General features: G+C 36.2%; 1 protein-coding gene across 2 annotated transcripts in view; it reads left to right on the top strand.

Annotated features, from left to right (window-relative positions):
• The window catches only part of TBC1D23 (TBC1 domain family member 23), a 64682-nt gene that overhangs the window by 33988 nt on the left and 14423 nt on the right, over positions 1 to 16271 (top strand). For both annotated transcript variants that reach the window (XM_032150316.2, XM_032150317.2), the window contains exons 8-14: positions 780 to 883; positions 2530 to 2652; positions 3817 to 3909; positions 6918 to 7088; positions 9977 to 10019; positions 11562 to 11668; positions 15491 to 15630. In XM_032150316.2, the coding sequence (XP_032006207.1) occupies positions 780 to 883; positions 2530 to 2652; positions 3817 to 3909; positions 6918 to 7088; positions 9977 to 10019; positions 11562 to 11668; positions 15491 to 15630 (781 nt within the window). The remainder of the gene's footprint in view (positions 1 to 779; positions 884 to 2529; positions 2653 to 3816; positions 3910 to 6917; positions 7089 to 9976; positions 10020 to 11561; positions 11669 to 15490; positions 15631 to 16271) is intronic.

Below are 16271 nucleotides of genomic sequence, written 5' to 3'. Positions count from 1 at the left end.
TACTCAGTTTCCTCATTCATAAATTTAGGAGATTAGTCTAGAAGAGCTCTGAGACTCCATTCAACTCTCAGATTATATAAACACTCTCTAGGTATAGACCTTAAAGACTATTTTCCTTTATTTTGCCATCTTCATTCATTCTTTCATATTTGTTCACTCTTTCATTCTTTTCCATGTACTATTTCTTTAGTTTCACTGTTCGAATAGATTGCCCTCCTCTGTTCCTCCCTACCCATCCTTAATTTACCTTTCAATACTCGGTTTATATGATATTTCAATTGTGAAACCTGGGTTCTCCTTTTGGATTCTCCCCACCATATCCCCCACATAGAGATAGTTACTTCCTCTCTATATTGCCTGGCACTTTGTGCTATCTGTATAATAATGTTTATCTTACTATATTATAATGATTTATTTTTATTTTTTCACACAAGACAAAGTTCTTTAAGTCAGTAACTATTTCTTAGATATTTTGTATGTTCAGGGGCCCTGGCACTTCTTCATAAATGTTTGTTAAATAAATAAATCATAGAATTCTAATTAAGGTTAATGAATTTGATTTGATTGCCTGACACCATCCTTCACTAACAAGAGATTTACATTAACAGTTTCAGCTCATTTGGAGAAATCCACTTTTCCACAAGTCATTGTAAAAGCACCACTGTTGAGACTCCATTTGCATAGTATTTATGATGAAGATATTTCAGCTCTGATACATAAACAATGTTAATGTTTGCATTTTTCACAAACTACTAAATATTATGTCTATAATATTTCAGAGTTCTTGGAAAATACTCCATCCAGTCTGAATATAGAAGATATAGAAGACCTTTTCTCTCTGGCTCAGTATTATTGCAGCAAAACACCGGCTTCTTTTAGGAAGGTATAAGACCAGAAATGACCAACTATTTTGTATTTCATATTTTGTACATTGTTTTATTACTTTGTATTCACTTTAGTTAAAATAGGTCGTCAGTTTTTTCTGTTTCTTTATGTGTTGTAGTTTTGTGTGATTTTTTTTTTTTCATCTCTGTAAATACCCTCCCTAGTGGAAGAACAGACAAGTTAAAAAGATAGTAGAAAGCATCTTACCTCTCTTCTGATTATGGTTATTCCTGATCATAAGAAAATTGACTGTGAGATATTTTCTAAATTAGTGCTTTCTTGACTTTAAAAATTATATTACAGGGCTGGGCGCGGTGGCTCACCCCTGTAATCCCAGCACTTTGGGAGGCCAAGGTGGGTGGATCACGAGGTCAGGAGATTGAGACCATCCTGGCTAACATGGTGAAACCCTCTCTTTACTAAAAAAATACAAAAAATTAGCCAGGCGTGGTGGTGGGCGCCTGTAGTCCCACCTACTCGGGAGGCTGAGGAAGGAGAATGGCATGAACCCAGGAGGTGGAGTTTGCAGTGAGCTGAGATTGTGCCACTGCACTCTAGCCTGGGCAACAGAGCGAAGACTCCGTCTCAAAAAAAAAAAAAAAAAAAAAAAATTATATTACAGTAGTAATCCAGTGGAGGAGGTAGAGTTTTGCCACTTTTCTCTGGAGTTCAGGCTTGTACAGTCTTAGTAATGCTGAGCTGTCTTATAAAGAAAGGTCATTTAGGCCCCATAAAGACTTAGATCCTTAGACCAGACGGATGGCCTAATTAAAGGACACCAGATTAGAAGTATGAGTGATGTGAACTCCTGAAAAATGAAACTCTAAGAAGCAAAAGCTAATAGTGGAAGAGGCACAAGTTTATAAAGCAGACAGGTGTCTATGTGACTTCAGGTGCCCATGAGAGCATTATTATCTTTTTTTTTTTTTTTTAAAGCATTCTGCCGTAATAATTTCTAGTTGGTACTCATCGTGTCACTGAAATGTCAAGATAAAGTTAAATTATGTTTGGTATACTGTGTTTTAGAAAGCAGGCAAAGGAAACCTTTTAAGATCATTTTCCCTCAAAAATAACTAATTTAAAAAGACTTTATTTCTAGGGACCAATTTCAACCATTTTAATAATTTTCTTATATAGAACTCTTCAGTTCTTAACAATGCTGGATAAGTCAGATGGTAGGATAGTAGTTTAAAATACTGAATGAAAAAGAAGTCTTATTTTTTTTCTCATTCAAGAGCTGCACCTTTTATTCTTCAGACATTGTGAATTAGAGCAGGCTGTGGATCAGTATTTTAACTCATTTATGCAATAGATTTCTGCCACCTATTTGTTTTTATTAAGATATGAAAAATTGTAAGTAACCATTTTTAAAATTCAATATTAACTACATGTGGTAGTATAGAAAATAGCTATTTAGAATGTGTTTATTTTTCTTAGTCTTTCATTTTGTGTGAACACTGACAGGGACTTTATGTGACATTTTTGTAGTTCTTAGCCTATAAAATGAGATTATGTAGTATTAAGTTTTAAAAATCACAACTCACAAGTATTGTAATTTTACCGTTTATCACAGTTTAATAAGAATATTTTTAGGAAGAAATTTTGATTTTTTTTCATAATGTTTAAAAATTTCCCTTCAAACAGGATAATCACCATCTCTTTGGTAGTACTTTATTGGGAATTAAGGATGATGATGCAGATCTGAGTCAGGCTCTTTGTCTGGCCATCTCCGTGTCAGAGATCCTTCAAGCGAATCAGCTACAAGGGGTAAGTAAAGGAAACCCAGTTTGTTAGGGGACTGTTCATTTTAAATACAAGGAACCAGCTTCCTCCCTGTTCATTGATTCCCACAAAATCAATTTACTGCAACATGGTGGCTCTTTTGGCTTTTTGAATGATTATGTTAAATGTTATGTTCAGAGGGTCATTTTAAAACTTGTCAGCTTGTGTGGTGTTTTAATTGTCTATAATTATTGTTGACAGTCTTGACACCAGTTTTTGTAAATCGCCGTATCTTTTTTCATATTTCAGTAGAGCGACTGAATGTGGCATTGTATAAAATACTTAGAAGGGTGAATTTAGCATTTAACAGTTTCTGGTAGTTTACAGCTAATTGAATTACATGGTTTAGTTCCATACAACTTATAGCAAAGGAGAATTGTGAAAATGAAATTTTCTTCATGAAAATCTGATAAGTCAGTTTGACCAATGATGTTTTTAATATATGGTCTTTATTACTAGTAGTGCAGCAGTTAACCATGGTGTGTATTTGGAAGGTGTAGTGTATTTCCAAGGCTGAGGGCAGGAAAGGAATGGACATGGGAAAATAGCCTTTTATGGTAGATCTTTCTTAGTTGGATTTCTTACTGTATCTGCGCTGGTTATTGAGAATTTTCAAAATACAAGCATCTCACTTTTTTCTTATTCAAACTAATATTAAAAAACAAATGAAAACATGTTATCCAGTTTAAAGAGATCCACGTGAACTTCTTTAGTTGAAACTGGTATTTCAGAACATTCTCCCTTCATCCCCTCACACGAAATAGATGTTTAGTTCTTATGTGAATTGAGCTGTTGATAAATTTGCAGATTTATTTGCAAAAAAGAATAGCATATCTAGAGTTGTGTTTATAACTATATAGCGTTTTATAATTAGTTTTATAGCTCAAACAGACACTCTCCTTCTATGTATTTTAAGACTTTCCAGTAAAGAACAACATCTAAAAAAGAAAAATATTTTAACTGTTTAAAAGAAATAAAAGTATTTAAGACCTTCGGGTTATTTTCTATACTAACTAGGTCCTCCCAATTCCATGAGAGATCCATTTTTCAATAAACTTGTTCCCTTCCTTTGGTTAACTGTGAATATTATGTTGTGCAATGTGAACCTCATGGGAAATTCCTGTATGTCAAATGTTGTTTCCCTTTTAGGAAGGAGTCCGGTTCTTTGTGGTGGATTGCCGTCCTGCAGAACAATATAATGCTGGGCATTTATCAACTGCTTTCCACTTAGATTCAGATCTGGTTAGTATAAATGCTGATTAATTATTCTTAAAGTAACTTTTTTTCCTTCAGTTCGTAAATAAATATATAGGTCCCAGATTGGGGAATTTTTTCTTTCTGCTTAAGGAGGGAGTCTCTGCCCTTATGAGAGAAGTGTTGCTGTCAGGTTTCCTTTTCACCCAAATACCCTTTTGTGTTTTTATTGTTGTTTATTTGTTTGTTTCGCTCTTGTTGCCCAGGCAGGAGTGCAGTGGTGCGATCTCAGCTCACTGCAACTTCTGCCTCCTGGGTTCAAGCTATTCTCCTCCCTCACCCTCCCTAGTAGCTGGGATTACAGGTGCCCGCCACCAGGCCCAGCTAGTTTTTTGTATTTTTAGTAGAGACGGGCTTTCACCATGTTGGCCAGGCTGGTCTCGAACTCCTGACCTCAGGTGATCCCCCTGCCTCAGCCTCCCAAAGTGTTGGGATTATAGGCGTGAGCCACCATGGCTGGCCCAGATACCCTTTTGGCATCATAAAGGGTAGTTGAAAACAATGCTCACTGTGGCTTACTATTGCATACCATTGTTATGTCAGTAAATTCTGAACTTAGTTTGAGCTACCTAGTAGAGCACTTAGCATAGTGCACTGCACCTACTAAGTACTCTTTGGATATCAGCTCTTACTGTAATTGAGTAAGAATTCTGTAGGCTTTATAGTATGAGCCATTTTTAATCATGAGTATTTATGCATATAATAAACTAATATTTAATAAGGGTAGTATCTGGCATATAAGTACTTAGTTATTCAAACTACTATCCTAGGTCATTTAATTTGAAGAATGGTAAAGTAAATAATTGTCAGAGATGTATAGAGCCGTTGGTAGAATTGAGGCTAACATCATTTAAGCCATTCTGGGATCACTAAAGCCTCAGGGATGAGGAACACAGGAATGGGATAAGAAACCTCTTAGCTAAATGTTAAGTCTACCTTTCCCCTTCCCAACTTGTCTGAAAAATTTGATGCTGAGACTGAAAGGGTGTGTGAAAGGGCCTGGGTAATACTGAGGGAGAACTAACAGATATTGTGAGAAAGGCCATCTTAGCTCATCCATATTCTGTAGGTGAACTCTGTGCCTTTCTCTTCCTTGATTCCTCTCTCATTGCTAATTTTAAAATTTACTCAAGTGATTCATAAATACTTGAATTAATTTTTTTTTTTTTTTTTTTTTTTTGAGACAGAGTTTCTACTCTGCCACTCAGGCTGGAGTGCAGTAGTATGATCTTGGCTCACTGCAACCTCAGCCTCCCAGGTTCTGGCAATTCTCCAGCCTCAGCCTCCACAGTAGCTGGGACTGCAGGTGTGCACCACCACGTCTGGCTAATTTTTTTTACTTTTAGTAGAGGAGGGGGTTCATGTTGGCCAGGCTGGTCTCAAACTCCCAGCTTCAAGTGATCTGCCCACCTCGGCCTCCCAAAGTGCAGGGATTACAGGCGTGAGCCACCATGCCCAGCTTGAATTTTTTAAAAATTTTAAAGAATATTATCAACTTACTTAATCTTCCAGACTTTTAATATCTATTTACATATTTTTTGTTTTGCCACTTGACTTTTCACGTAACAGTTTCTAAGAGATCTTTTGATTTAAGTACATTCTTTCTAATGATGCATAGTGGTCCATGGCACATGTAGGTATACTGTAATTTATTGCCTGATTGATGTATATGTGGGTTATTTTTTGTTTTCTTGTAATAATGCTGCAGTTAACATCTTTTTATACGTTTTGTGAACTTACGCAAATATTTCTGTAAAATAGATTCTTAAAAGTAAAATTGTTTTGTTGAGGTGTGTGGATATATACATTTTGCTAGAGACTACCATATTGCCCTTTAAAAAGGAGGAACCCAGCTACTCGGGAGGCTGAGGTAGGAGAATTGCCTGAACCTGGGAGGCGGAGGTTGCGGTGAGCCGAGATCGCACCACTGCACTCCAGCCTGGGTGACAGAGGGAGATTCCATCTCAAAAAGAAAAAAATGGTAGAACCTTCTTACCTTTCAGAACTCTAAATGAGAATGCCATTGGCATTACTGGACATTATCAATCTTTTCTTATCTTACCAGAATGATAAGTGAAAAATAGTTGTAATTACCGATGAGGTTGAACATTATTTTTTGTGAGTGTGCTGTTTATATTTGCTTTTTTTTTTTTTTGAGACGGAGTCTCGCTCTGTCGCCCAGGTTGGAGTGCAGTGGCGCAATCTCGGCTCACTGCAAGCTCCGCCTCCCGGGTTCACGCCATTCTCCTGCCTCAGCCTCTCCGAGTAGCTGGGACTACAGGCGCCCGCCACCACGCCCGGCTAATTTTTTTGTATTTTTAGTAGAGACGGGGTTTCACCGTGGTCTCGATCTGCTGACCTCGTGATCCGCCCGCCTTGGCTTTTGTTTTTTACAAATTGCTTTTCTATATGGTCTCTCCATTTTTCTATTTTTCACCATACTTTTTGTGTATCTCCATTAAAACAGTTTTTAAACATCTTTGTAGTTATTGTCATACTTGTTTCCTTGAGGGTAAGAAATGAATATTTCATCCTTGTATCTCCATTACCTGGAATAGTGCTGATAAACAAATGCCTTCTTAACGTTATTTCTGACAGTCCTCTAAGAAACATATGTTTTACCATCTAAGGGAAAACTAAAAAAATAGAGCTTGTTTTGATCTATAGTTTTATACTCTTTCTGTCTTGATATCTAAAGACACTGTTGCTACTTGTTATATAAGAAAAAACAAGAACAACAAACAGTTTTTCTCTAGTAGAGAATTATTTTCTTTGCATCAATCTTTGTGTGAATGTTCAACTTTTGTTCTATTGTATTATAGATACATTTATAAATATTTATCTTATCCCAGGGATTTTATTTATAAGAGCCTTTTTTCCCTTCATTTTCATTGTGGCTCTTTAAATATTGGGGTTTTTCCTAAAAAAATTTCAAATTTACAAATATATGTGAAACACAGGCTTGTCAAGTTTTTAACTTTAAAAAAATTGTCTAGATGCTCCAGAATCCATCTGAGTTTGCACAGTCAGTAAAATCCTTGCTGGAAGCACAGAAGCAGTCCATTGAATCTGGCTCCATAGCTGGTGGGGAGCACCTCTGTTTTATGGGCAGTGGCAGGGAAGAAGAAGACATGTATATGAACATGGTCCTGGCACACTTTTTACAGGTATGCTGACATAAATTATTTCAGTTTTGTTTGGTTAATGTTATCACCTTTAAAAAATTTACATAGATAACTTTTTGCTTGTGAGATTTATCTGTACTTTTCTTGGTTTTGTGATTTGTTAAGGTCTCCAGATTTTTCTCATATGCTTATATGATTTTTTTTATATTTAACTCAAACCATCTGGAATTTATTTTGTGTAAGAAGTAAGATAGGAATTAAAAAAAAATTTCTCCAGATAGCTTACAAATTGTACAATTTGAAATACCACCTTATTAATATACTGAGTTCCTGTATGCATCAAGATCTATTTCTGGATTATTATGTTACTTTGATCTTTTATTTTTTTTTTTCTATTTGTTATTATTTTTTTTTGAGATGGAGTCTTGCTCTGTCGCCCAGGCTGGAGTGCAGTGGCGCGATCTTGACTCACTGCAACCTCCGCATCCTGGATTCAAACAATTCTCCTGCCTTAGCCTCTCGAGTAGCTGGGCTACAGGCACGCGCCACCACACTTGACTAGTTTTTGTATTTGTAGTAGAGATGGGGTTTCACTATGTTGGCCAGGCTGACATAGTGATCTCCTGACCTCAAGTGATCCGCCCTCCTCGGCCTCCTAGAGTGCTGGGATTACAGGCGTGAGCCACTGCACCTGGCCTGTTATGTTACATTGATCTTTATGTGTATTTATGTCCTAGTACTTTTTACAGTAACTATATAATTCATTTTAATATCTTCATCTGAAACTGAATAAATACATATGCATATTCATTCACAACACCTAGCCGTCTTTCCTTTTTGTGTTTAAATATTGTCTTCAACACAACTAATTTGAATTAGTGATTTTATGCAACCTGTTTCTCCGCTTTTTTTAAAATGTCACTCAGTGATGGCTTGTTTTTTATTATAATAGTTGCTTAGGTATTCTTTGGCAGTTTATGTGTTAAAGTCCTTACTTTGTATGGTCCTGAACTATGGAATCAGCAAGATGGTAGGCATGGTAATACACAAGCCACTCACTTTGATTCATTTCTATTTATGTTGTATTTTACTGGGAATCTGGTTTGAAAAAATTAGTTTAAAGACGAAATCCTTGAAAAGCAAAATCAGAGAGGGAACAGGATATTTGGGAGAGGGATTGTAGGATAATTTTAAATTTTATTAAAGGAAAGAGTTTAGAAGCATACGACGGAATAACAAAAATAAGGAACCAAATTCATTTCACTCATAAATTTAACTGGTCTATTCTAAAAATGCTTCAGGCCAGGCACGGTGGCTCCCACCTATAATCCCAGTACTTTGGTAGACTGAGATGGGAGGATCACTTGAGCCCAGGAGTTCAAGACCACCCTGGGCAACATAATGAGACCCTGTCTCTACAAAAAATAAAAATATTAACTGCATGTGGATGTGCTCACCTGTAGTCCAAGCTACTTGGGAGGCTGAGGCAGGAGAATCGCATGAGCTGGGAGATTGAGGCTGCAGTGAGCCATAGTCATGCCACTGTACTCCAGCTTGGGTGACAGAGCGAGACCCTATCCTCAAAAACAAAATAAAATAAAAACGCTTCAGCATAAACTATACTGTATATTGTGGGGGCTGTCATAGGGCAAGAGTTTGGAATATTGTGAACTTTTTTAAATTATTCAAGTTCTTTATGTGGTTTTATGAATATTTTCCCCAATTTTTATTATGGAAAGTTTCAAGGAAATTGAAAAGTAGGGAGAACTGAATGCCATAAACTCATTATAAAGGCATAACCACATCATTATCATACTTTTTTTTTTTTTTTTTCTTGAGTCGGAGTCTCTCTCTGTCGCCCAGGCTGGACTGCAAGCTCCGCCTCCCAGGTTCACGCCATTCTCCTGCCTCAGCCTCTCTGAGTGGCTGGGACTATAGGCGTCCGCCACCACGCCCGGCTAATTTTTTTTTGTATTTTTAGTAGAGGCGGGGTTTCACCGTGGTCTTGATCTCCTGACCTCGTGATCCACCCGCCTCGGCCTCCCAAAGTGCTGGATTACAAGCATGAGCCACCGTGCCCGGCCCTATCATACTTTATTAAAAAAAAATTTAACTAGTATTCAAGTTTCCCTGATTTTCCTAAGATCTAAAACAAGATGTTGACATTTGGTTGATGTCTTTTAAGTTTCTTTTAGTTTATAGGTTCCTTTTTTAAATTTTTTCCTTGCATATATTTGTTGGGAAAAGCAGTTAATTTGTGTTATAGAGTTCCCCACATTCTGGATTTTGCTGATTACATTCACATGGTGTCATTTATCATGTTCTGTCCCTGGTATTTTCTGTAAGCCAGTAGTTTAGAGATGTGTTCAGACTTCTTTGTTTAGGGGAAGGAGGTCCTGAGGGAGTGATGCCTGCCTCTTTTAGATGATAAATACTATTTAGATGTCTTTTTTGTGTTTCTCTTTTTTTTGTTATTTATATTACTTAGATCCATTATGTTTTTAGTAGTTTGAAAAATGGTAACATTCCCTTATTTCTTCATAATTAGCCGTAATGTTTTTTTATATTATCTTTTAATAAAGGACCCAAAATATTTTGAAAGCTTTTAAAATCACTCTGATTACATCCTAAAATACTGTTTAACTAATTTTGGTTTGACCATTGCACTATTGAAATGATAATACAAGTAAAATCAAGACTTGTTAATAGCCTTGAAGTTGTTCCCTTCTTCCCACCCAAGCACCAGACCTTACAATACATAAGGTAAATGGATATACCTCTCTCTGCCAAAGTCCAAAATGTCAAGGAAATGAGAAAGCCCAGTAATTTAATATGTAACTTGGTATTGTATTTATCAGTGTTTTAGAACTAGCTGAAGTTTTAATTAAGTCGCAGTTTTGGAAGAATTTAAATTTTCTTTTCCATTACAGAAAAACAAAGAATATGTGAGTATTGCCAGTGGAGGATTTATGGGTAAGATTTTAATTTATTAGTTTTTTTCCTCTATGTTTCAGAAGAAATTGTATTGATTATCAGTAGAGTTGATCTGGAGTGGTCACATAGTTAATGGGTAGACTCTTCTTCATTCATTAAATATTTTCAGAAAAGGCAAGGCCAGGAGGACTTACAGATAACAGACAAATGTAATAGGCAATTGAAATGAGTGACTATTTGATGAAGACTATTTTAATAGATTTGTTTTCAAAAAATATTTTTGTAAAGATGAATGAAAAACTGCCCATATGATTGCCTCTGTGGAGAAGAAGGATTACATGATGGGACAGGGAAGGAAGACTTCAAGGAATACTTTTTATAGTATACCCTTTGGACTCTTTAGGTGTTTTTTTATTTTATTTTTGAACTACTTGAAGGTATTCTCTGTTTAAAAAATGTTAGCTAAGTGGAACAAAATAAACTGATATTTTCAGAACTGCAGACTAATATTTAATAATCTAGGAGAGTAAAATAATTGGCAGGATCTCTGCAGGCAAGTATTGAGAATTTTACTTTGCAGGCAGAGTAATAAGATTTTAAAAGAGCCTGTCTTACATTAGAAAAAGAGATACTACAAAAATACTGAGCTGTAAATGCTGGGGAAAATTAATGATCAAATCAAATCAATATATAAGAATCACATGCTAACCAATTGTGCAACTGAAGCTCCAAAAATCAAATCAGTATATGTTGAGAATAATGGAATCTTAGGCTTTAATCATGGGAGTTATGCTGTAACTTAGGATTTTTGGAACATTAGGATGTATTTCCTCCTGGTCTTTGTTGATATTAACAAGGATTATGATTATCTTCTATATGTCATGACCTGATAACTAACGACTTTTGAGGTTCATACCCAGAGTGATGTACAAAAGGGGTTATTTTAATAAGTAGTGTTAAACATGTATTGGCCCTAGGCTCAGTGTTATTTATTAGGAATCCTGGTAACGATATAAAACTTGATTATTAAGCTTGTAATTCTCAAAAGTGTCTGAAAAGCATTCTTTTATAGTATAGCCCAGATTTTAGAAACTTTTTTAAAACCATGAATTATTTCTTTACCAAGAATAATCTCTCTTTCTGTAACTGTTAATGCCTAACAATGCTTCTTTATTATGGGAGAGATTGATTGGTATCTCCTTATGGTATAACAAAAGTCACAATCGGTTTTCTATTAATCCTTTATGTCATAAAAATGTTGCAGAAATTATCTGTTAATACTTGAAAGATTTCCTTCCAAAGAAGAAAACATAAAGCCTATACAGTTATCATCACATTGGCGTCAGTTAAGAAAAGTTATCTGTGTACAGAGGGTTTTAGAAGGAAGAGGAAGGTTTGCTCTAGCTTGGCGGCCTTTACTCCTTTACAGGCGTGCAGAAAGAAATACCTGCGATTATTTCCTTCGGTCCTTTTTTCTCAGCTGTGACATGTTTATTATATTTCGTTGGTAATGAATTTTTCCAAAGAGGGTTGATATTTTCCGGTTTTTTTTTGTTGGTTTTTTTTTTAATTTATCTTAAGCACTGCAGCAGCACCTGGCAGACATTAATGTGGATGGACCAGAAAATGGATATGGCCATTGGATTGCTAGTACCTCAGGCTCAAGGAGCAGTATCAATTCTGTTGATGTAAGTGTATGTAGAGAATATGTAACCGGATTTGGATAAGTTCCCAGAAAAGGTGATTAACTACTAAACCCCCACCATAACAGAAATGGAGTCAAAACATTTCAAACACATGCAATGAAGAGTCGTATTATTGTGAGATTGAGATGATACAGCAAGCCTTTATTGTGAGATTAATGAAATGATACAGCAAGCCTTCACAGCTAAACTAGGTGGGAGCTCTTGAAGTTCAGCTGCTGAATTAAAATTTCTCCATGTCCAGCTGTAGTTTGGTATTATGTAGTGACAGTTTTATGCTCCAGCTTAAATATCAATGGGGACAAATCTGGGTCCTATAAATAGCTGGGACTCTTAAGCAAGCTGATTCCAGGCATCTCCCAGTTAGTTTTTCCAGAATGCTAGGGGTCATAATCATCTCGTGCACACTATGTCTGTACCCATCCCCATCACAGACTTAAATGATTTGGACTTGAGTCTATCCACATTTGAGAATTGGCCAGGCAGAGGAAGACAAGAACAAGTTGCCAATCCTATTTTATTTGATTTTTAGTTATTGAGATGTGTATTACTAACCCGGTTTTGCTACAGTGGATAAATCTGTTTTTCTGTTCTTTGGAAATATTTGGGTAATAGATCTTCTGTGCTTTTCCAGTACTTCAGTATTTGATGTCAGTTGAATTAGATGTCATTAAATTATTTTCGTAAATAGTGATCCTTACATACCTAGTGGTTATTCTTTAAAACAGAAGGAAAACTGCAGTACAAGGTCACAGTTAGTAGCTTGGGCTTACAGGTCTGACATACCTAGGTTCAGAATTCATCTGCAACTTACTTTCTTCATGATCTCCAGCAAGATCTTTGAGCTGTGTTTTCTCCACCCGTGCAATACAAATGTTAACAACATAACCTTCTTTCTAAGGATAACTTAAGGATTAACGGTGCAAGTAAATGGAAAGTATAGTACCTGTCACCAGATATTTAATAGTAGTTATTATGAAATTGTAACTCACTGCCTGTATTAGTTGAGGTTTGTCTTCAGCCATGCAAATCAAAATCAGATTATTTTCACATCAGCAGATAAGGTTTGTCTGAGAATCTTATTTTTAACTTGATACTGTTATTTTTAACTTGATGCCTTTGTGTGAAATCACCATTTACTTAGTAAACGTTTGCTATTTTCACTTTAAATAACTAAATAGTATTTCATTTTATGGGTGTATTATAATTTATTCAGTTCTCTATTGTTCAATATTTACATTGTTTCCAGTTTTTTTCTGTTACAAACACAATTTAATTTTTGTAGTGATAAATTTGCATATGCCATGATTATTTTGTCCTGGAAGTGGAATAACTTGATTAAAATGTTACCAAAGTCCTTAGACTTCTGCATTATTATCAAATGGCTCTCCAAAAACATTCTAATTTATATTCCCATTGACATCACTGGATAGTTTTTCTATTGAAGCTTTTATATTCAGATTTGAAAAACACTGATTGAGGCTATTTTAGAAATTATCTTAAAGAGCATTCTTTTCAAAGTACCAAAGAATTTTTACAGTTTAATTTGGCTTTGAATTTAGATATGGAAATAGAAACAGTTTTTTTGTTAATGACATTTCTTCTAAAAATGAAAGTAACAGATGTTCATTTTAGCATCATATGTAAATAAGAAAAGTATAAAGAAAACAAAATCACCTGTAGCTGTACCAGAGATAATTTTGCCATTCATATTTTAAAGTATTTTCATCAAATCCTTTTTAGTGAATGTGTTTATTTTAAAAGTAGTGATCATAGCGTACCTAGAATTTTATTTTCTGCTTTTTCACTAAACATATGAGTATTTTCTAGCATTTTAAAATGCTATTTAAAAATAGTATGAGTTTGTAATGGCTGTATAATTTTCCATCAAATAGTACCCAAATTTCTGGGCACTTCCTTCTCATTAATTCTGAAGAGGAATTAATTGGCAGAAAATAGGATCACTTTTAAATGTTTGACACCCATCACTAAATTGCCTTCTAGGAAGGTATATGTGAGCAATCCCATGAAACAATTTAAAATTATACTCACAGCCATGCACGGTGGCTCATGCTTGTAATCCCAGCACTATGGGAGCCCGAGGCAGGTGAATCACCTGAGGTCAGGAGTTCAAAAATTAGCCAGGTGTGGTGGCAGGTGCCTATAATCCCAGCTATTTAGGAGGCTGAGGCAGGGAGAATTGCTTGAACCCAGGAGGCGGAGGTTGCAGTGAGCCGAGATCGCACCTCTGCACTCCAGCCTGGGCAACAGAGCAAGACTCTGTCTCAAAACAACAACAAAAAACAAACAAAAAAGAATTATACTCACATCTCTTACATTTGGTACATCAGGATAACTTTTCTTCAGAAAATAAAGGCCTAAGTGGCAATGTCTTTAAAAAGCAAACATTTACAAGGGATATTTAAAAATTTAGCTACATGGATAGTAGTTTGATTATACTTTTGCTTATTTTTGAAGACTAGTCTGAAATAAGAAAGGTTAATAGTTTTAACTATTTCTTATTGAATAAATAAGGTAATTTCAGACTCCATACTCACATATGTGCAAATAGTAGTTTAGTAGTTTGATCATACTTTTGCTTATTTTTGTAGACTAGTCTGAGATAAGAAAGGTCAGTAGTTTTGACTGTTTCTTATATAACAAGATAATGTCAGACTGCACACATATATGTGCAAGTATATCCTAATTTTTTATCCTACCTTTTTTTTTTTTTTGAGACGGAGTCTCGCTCTGTTGCGCAGACTGGAGTGCAGTGGCACAATCTTGGCACACTGCAACCTCCACCTCACGGGTTTGAGCAGTTCTCTGCCACAGCCTCCCGAGTAGCTGGGATTACAAGCACCCATCACCACGCCCGGCTAACTTTTGTATTTTTAGTAGAGATGGGGTTTCACCATGTTGGCCAGGCTGGTCTTCAACTCCTGACATCGTGATCCACCTGCCTCGGCCTCCCAAAGTGCTGGGATTACAGGCCTGAGCCACCGCGCCCTACCTTCTATTCTTAAGATGATTTCACCTAATGAATTAGTTTGCAGCTGCCTCAACAAAATATCATATTACAAACTGGTGGCTTAACCCATGTAAATTTATTTTCTTACTGTTTTGGAGGCTGAAAGTCCAAGATCAAAGTATTGGCAGGTTTAGTTTATCCTGAGGCCTCTCTCCTTGGCTTGCAGATGGCTGCCTTGCCCTCTGTGTCCTTACATGGCTTCTTCTCTGTTTTGATATGCTCATGTCTTTCTTTCTTATAAGGACACCAGTCAGACTGGATTAGAGACCACCTAAAGACCTCATTTAACCTTAATTATGCCTGCAGAGGCCCTGTCTCCAAATACAGTCACATTCTGAGATATACTGGGAGTTAGGACTTCAACATATGATTTTGGTGGGATTGCAATTCAGTCTATAACATGTAGATAACCCGGCCGGGCGCGGTGGCTCACGCTTGTAATCCCAGCACTTTGGGAGGCCGAGGCGGGCGGATCACGAGGTCAGGAGATCGAGACCACAGTGAAACCCCGTCTCTACTAAAAATACAAAAAAAATTAGCCGGGCGTGGTGGCGGGCGCCTGTAGTCCCAGCTACTCGGAGAGGCTGAGGCAGGAGAATGGCGTGAACCCGGGAGGCAGAGCTTGCAGTGAGCCGAGATTGCACCACTGCACTCCAGCCTGGGTGACAGAGCGAGACTCCATCTCAAAAAAAAAAAAAAACATGTAGATAACCATTAGCAGTAGTATGTCTTCTAGTCATTTAGAGGCAGTTAATCCATCTATGTTCTTTTTTTAGGGCGAATCTCCTAATGGCTCAAGTGATAGAGGAATGAAATCACTAGTAAATAAAATGACTGTGGCTTTGAAGACAAAATCCGTTAATGTCAGGGAAAAAGTTATCAGTTTTATAGAGAATACATCAACTCCTGTGGATCGGTGAGTTGTTTATACAGTATGAGTTTATGATGAGTAATTAAAACTAAAGAAACAATGTCTTACAGTAAGTAAATGTTAGTTGAACTGAATGTGTTCCAGAAAAGGATCATAAAGTACATTTTCTATTAGATGATTTCATAGTTTTCATTAGAATTGCAGGAATGTACTTTATATCCATAATTATTCTCTCTTACTACTCAAAGATGCAAATAATGTATCTGTCACATCATGCCATTCACTAAAAAAAATTTGTGTCGCAGTATGTATCACATTTCATATAGTAGCTGCTTCCCAAATGTCAAATGGATGGAGATCATCTGCCGAATTCAGTGATCTCATAGTAGGAACTTCTTCCTCTGCTCCGAGAATTTAAAACCTAGAAAATCTGGTCATGCTAAATATAGCAGAAACCCACCTTCTGATGTTTAAGATCAGACCTTCATAGAATTTCGTTTACAAAACCCCATCTCCTTGTAAATTACAAATGGGGGACATGGTTAACAATTGATAAACAAGTTTTAAAATATCTGTTGTATATATTGTTTCTTATTGTAACTGAGGCTACATTTTTTTCTACACGTATAAGTCTGTTTGATCTTTCTTGTTTGTAGAGTTCAAAGCTAACCTTATAATTGCAACAC

The sequence above is a fragment of the Hylobates moloch genome, unplaced genomic scaffold (assembly GCF_009828535.3).
Source record: "Hylobates moloch isolate HMO894 unplaced genomic scaffold, HMol_V3 SCAFFOLD_4, whole genome shotgun sequence".
NCBI classification, from domain to species: Eukaryota; Metazoa; Chordata; class Mammalia; order Primates; family Hylobatidae; genus Hylobates; species Hylobates moloch.
The sequence above is the reverse complement of the archived record's forward strand: the minus strand, read 5'-3'. Positions and strand labels throughout refer to the sequence as shown.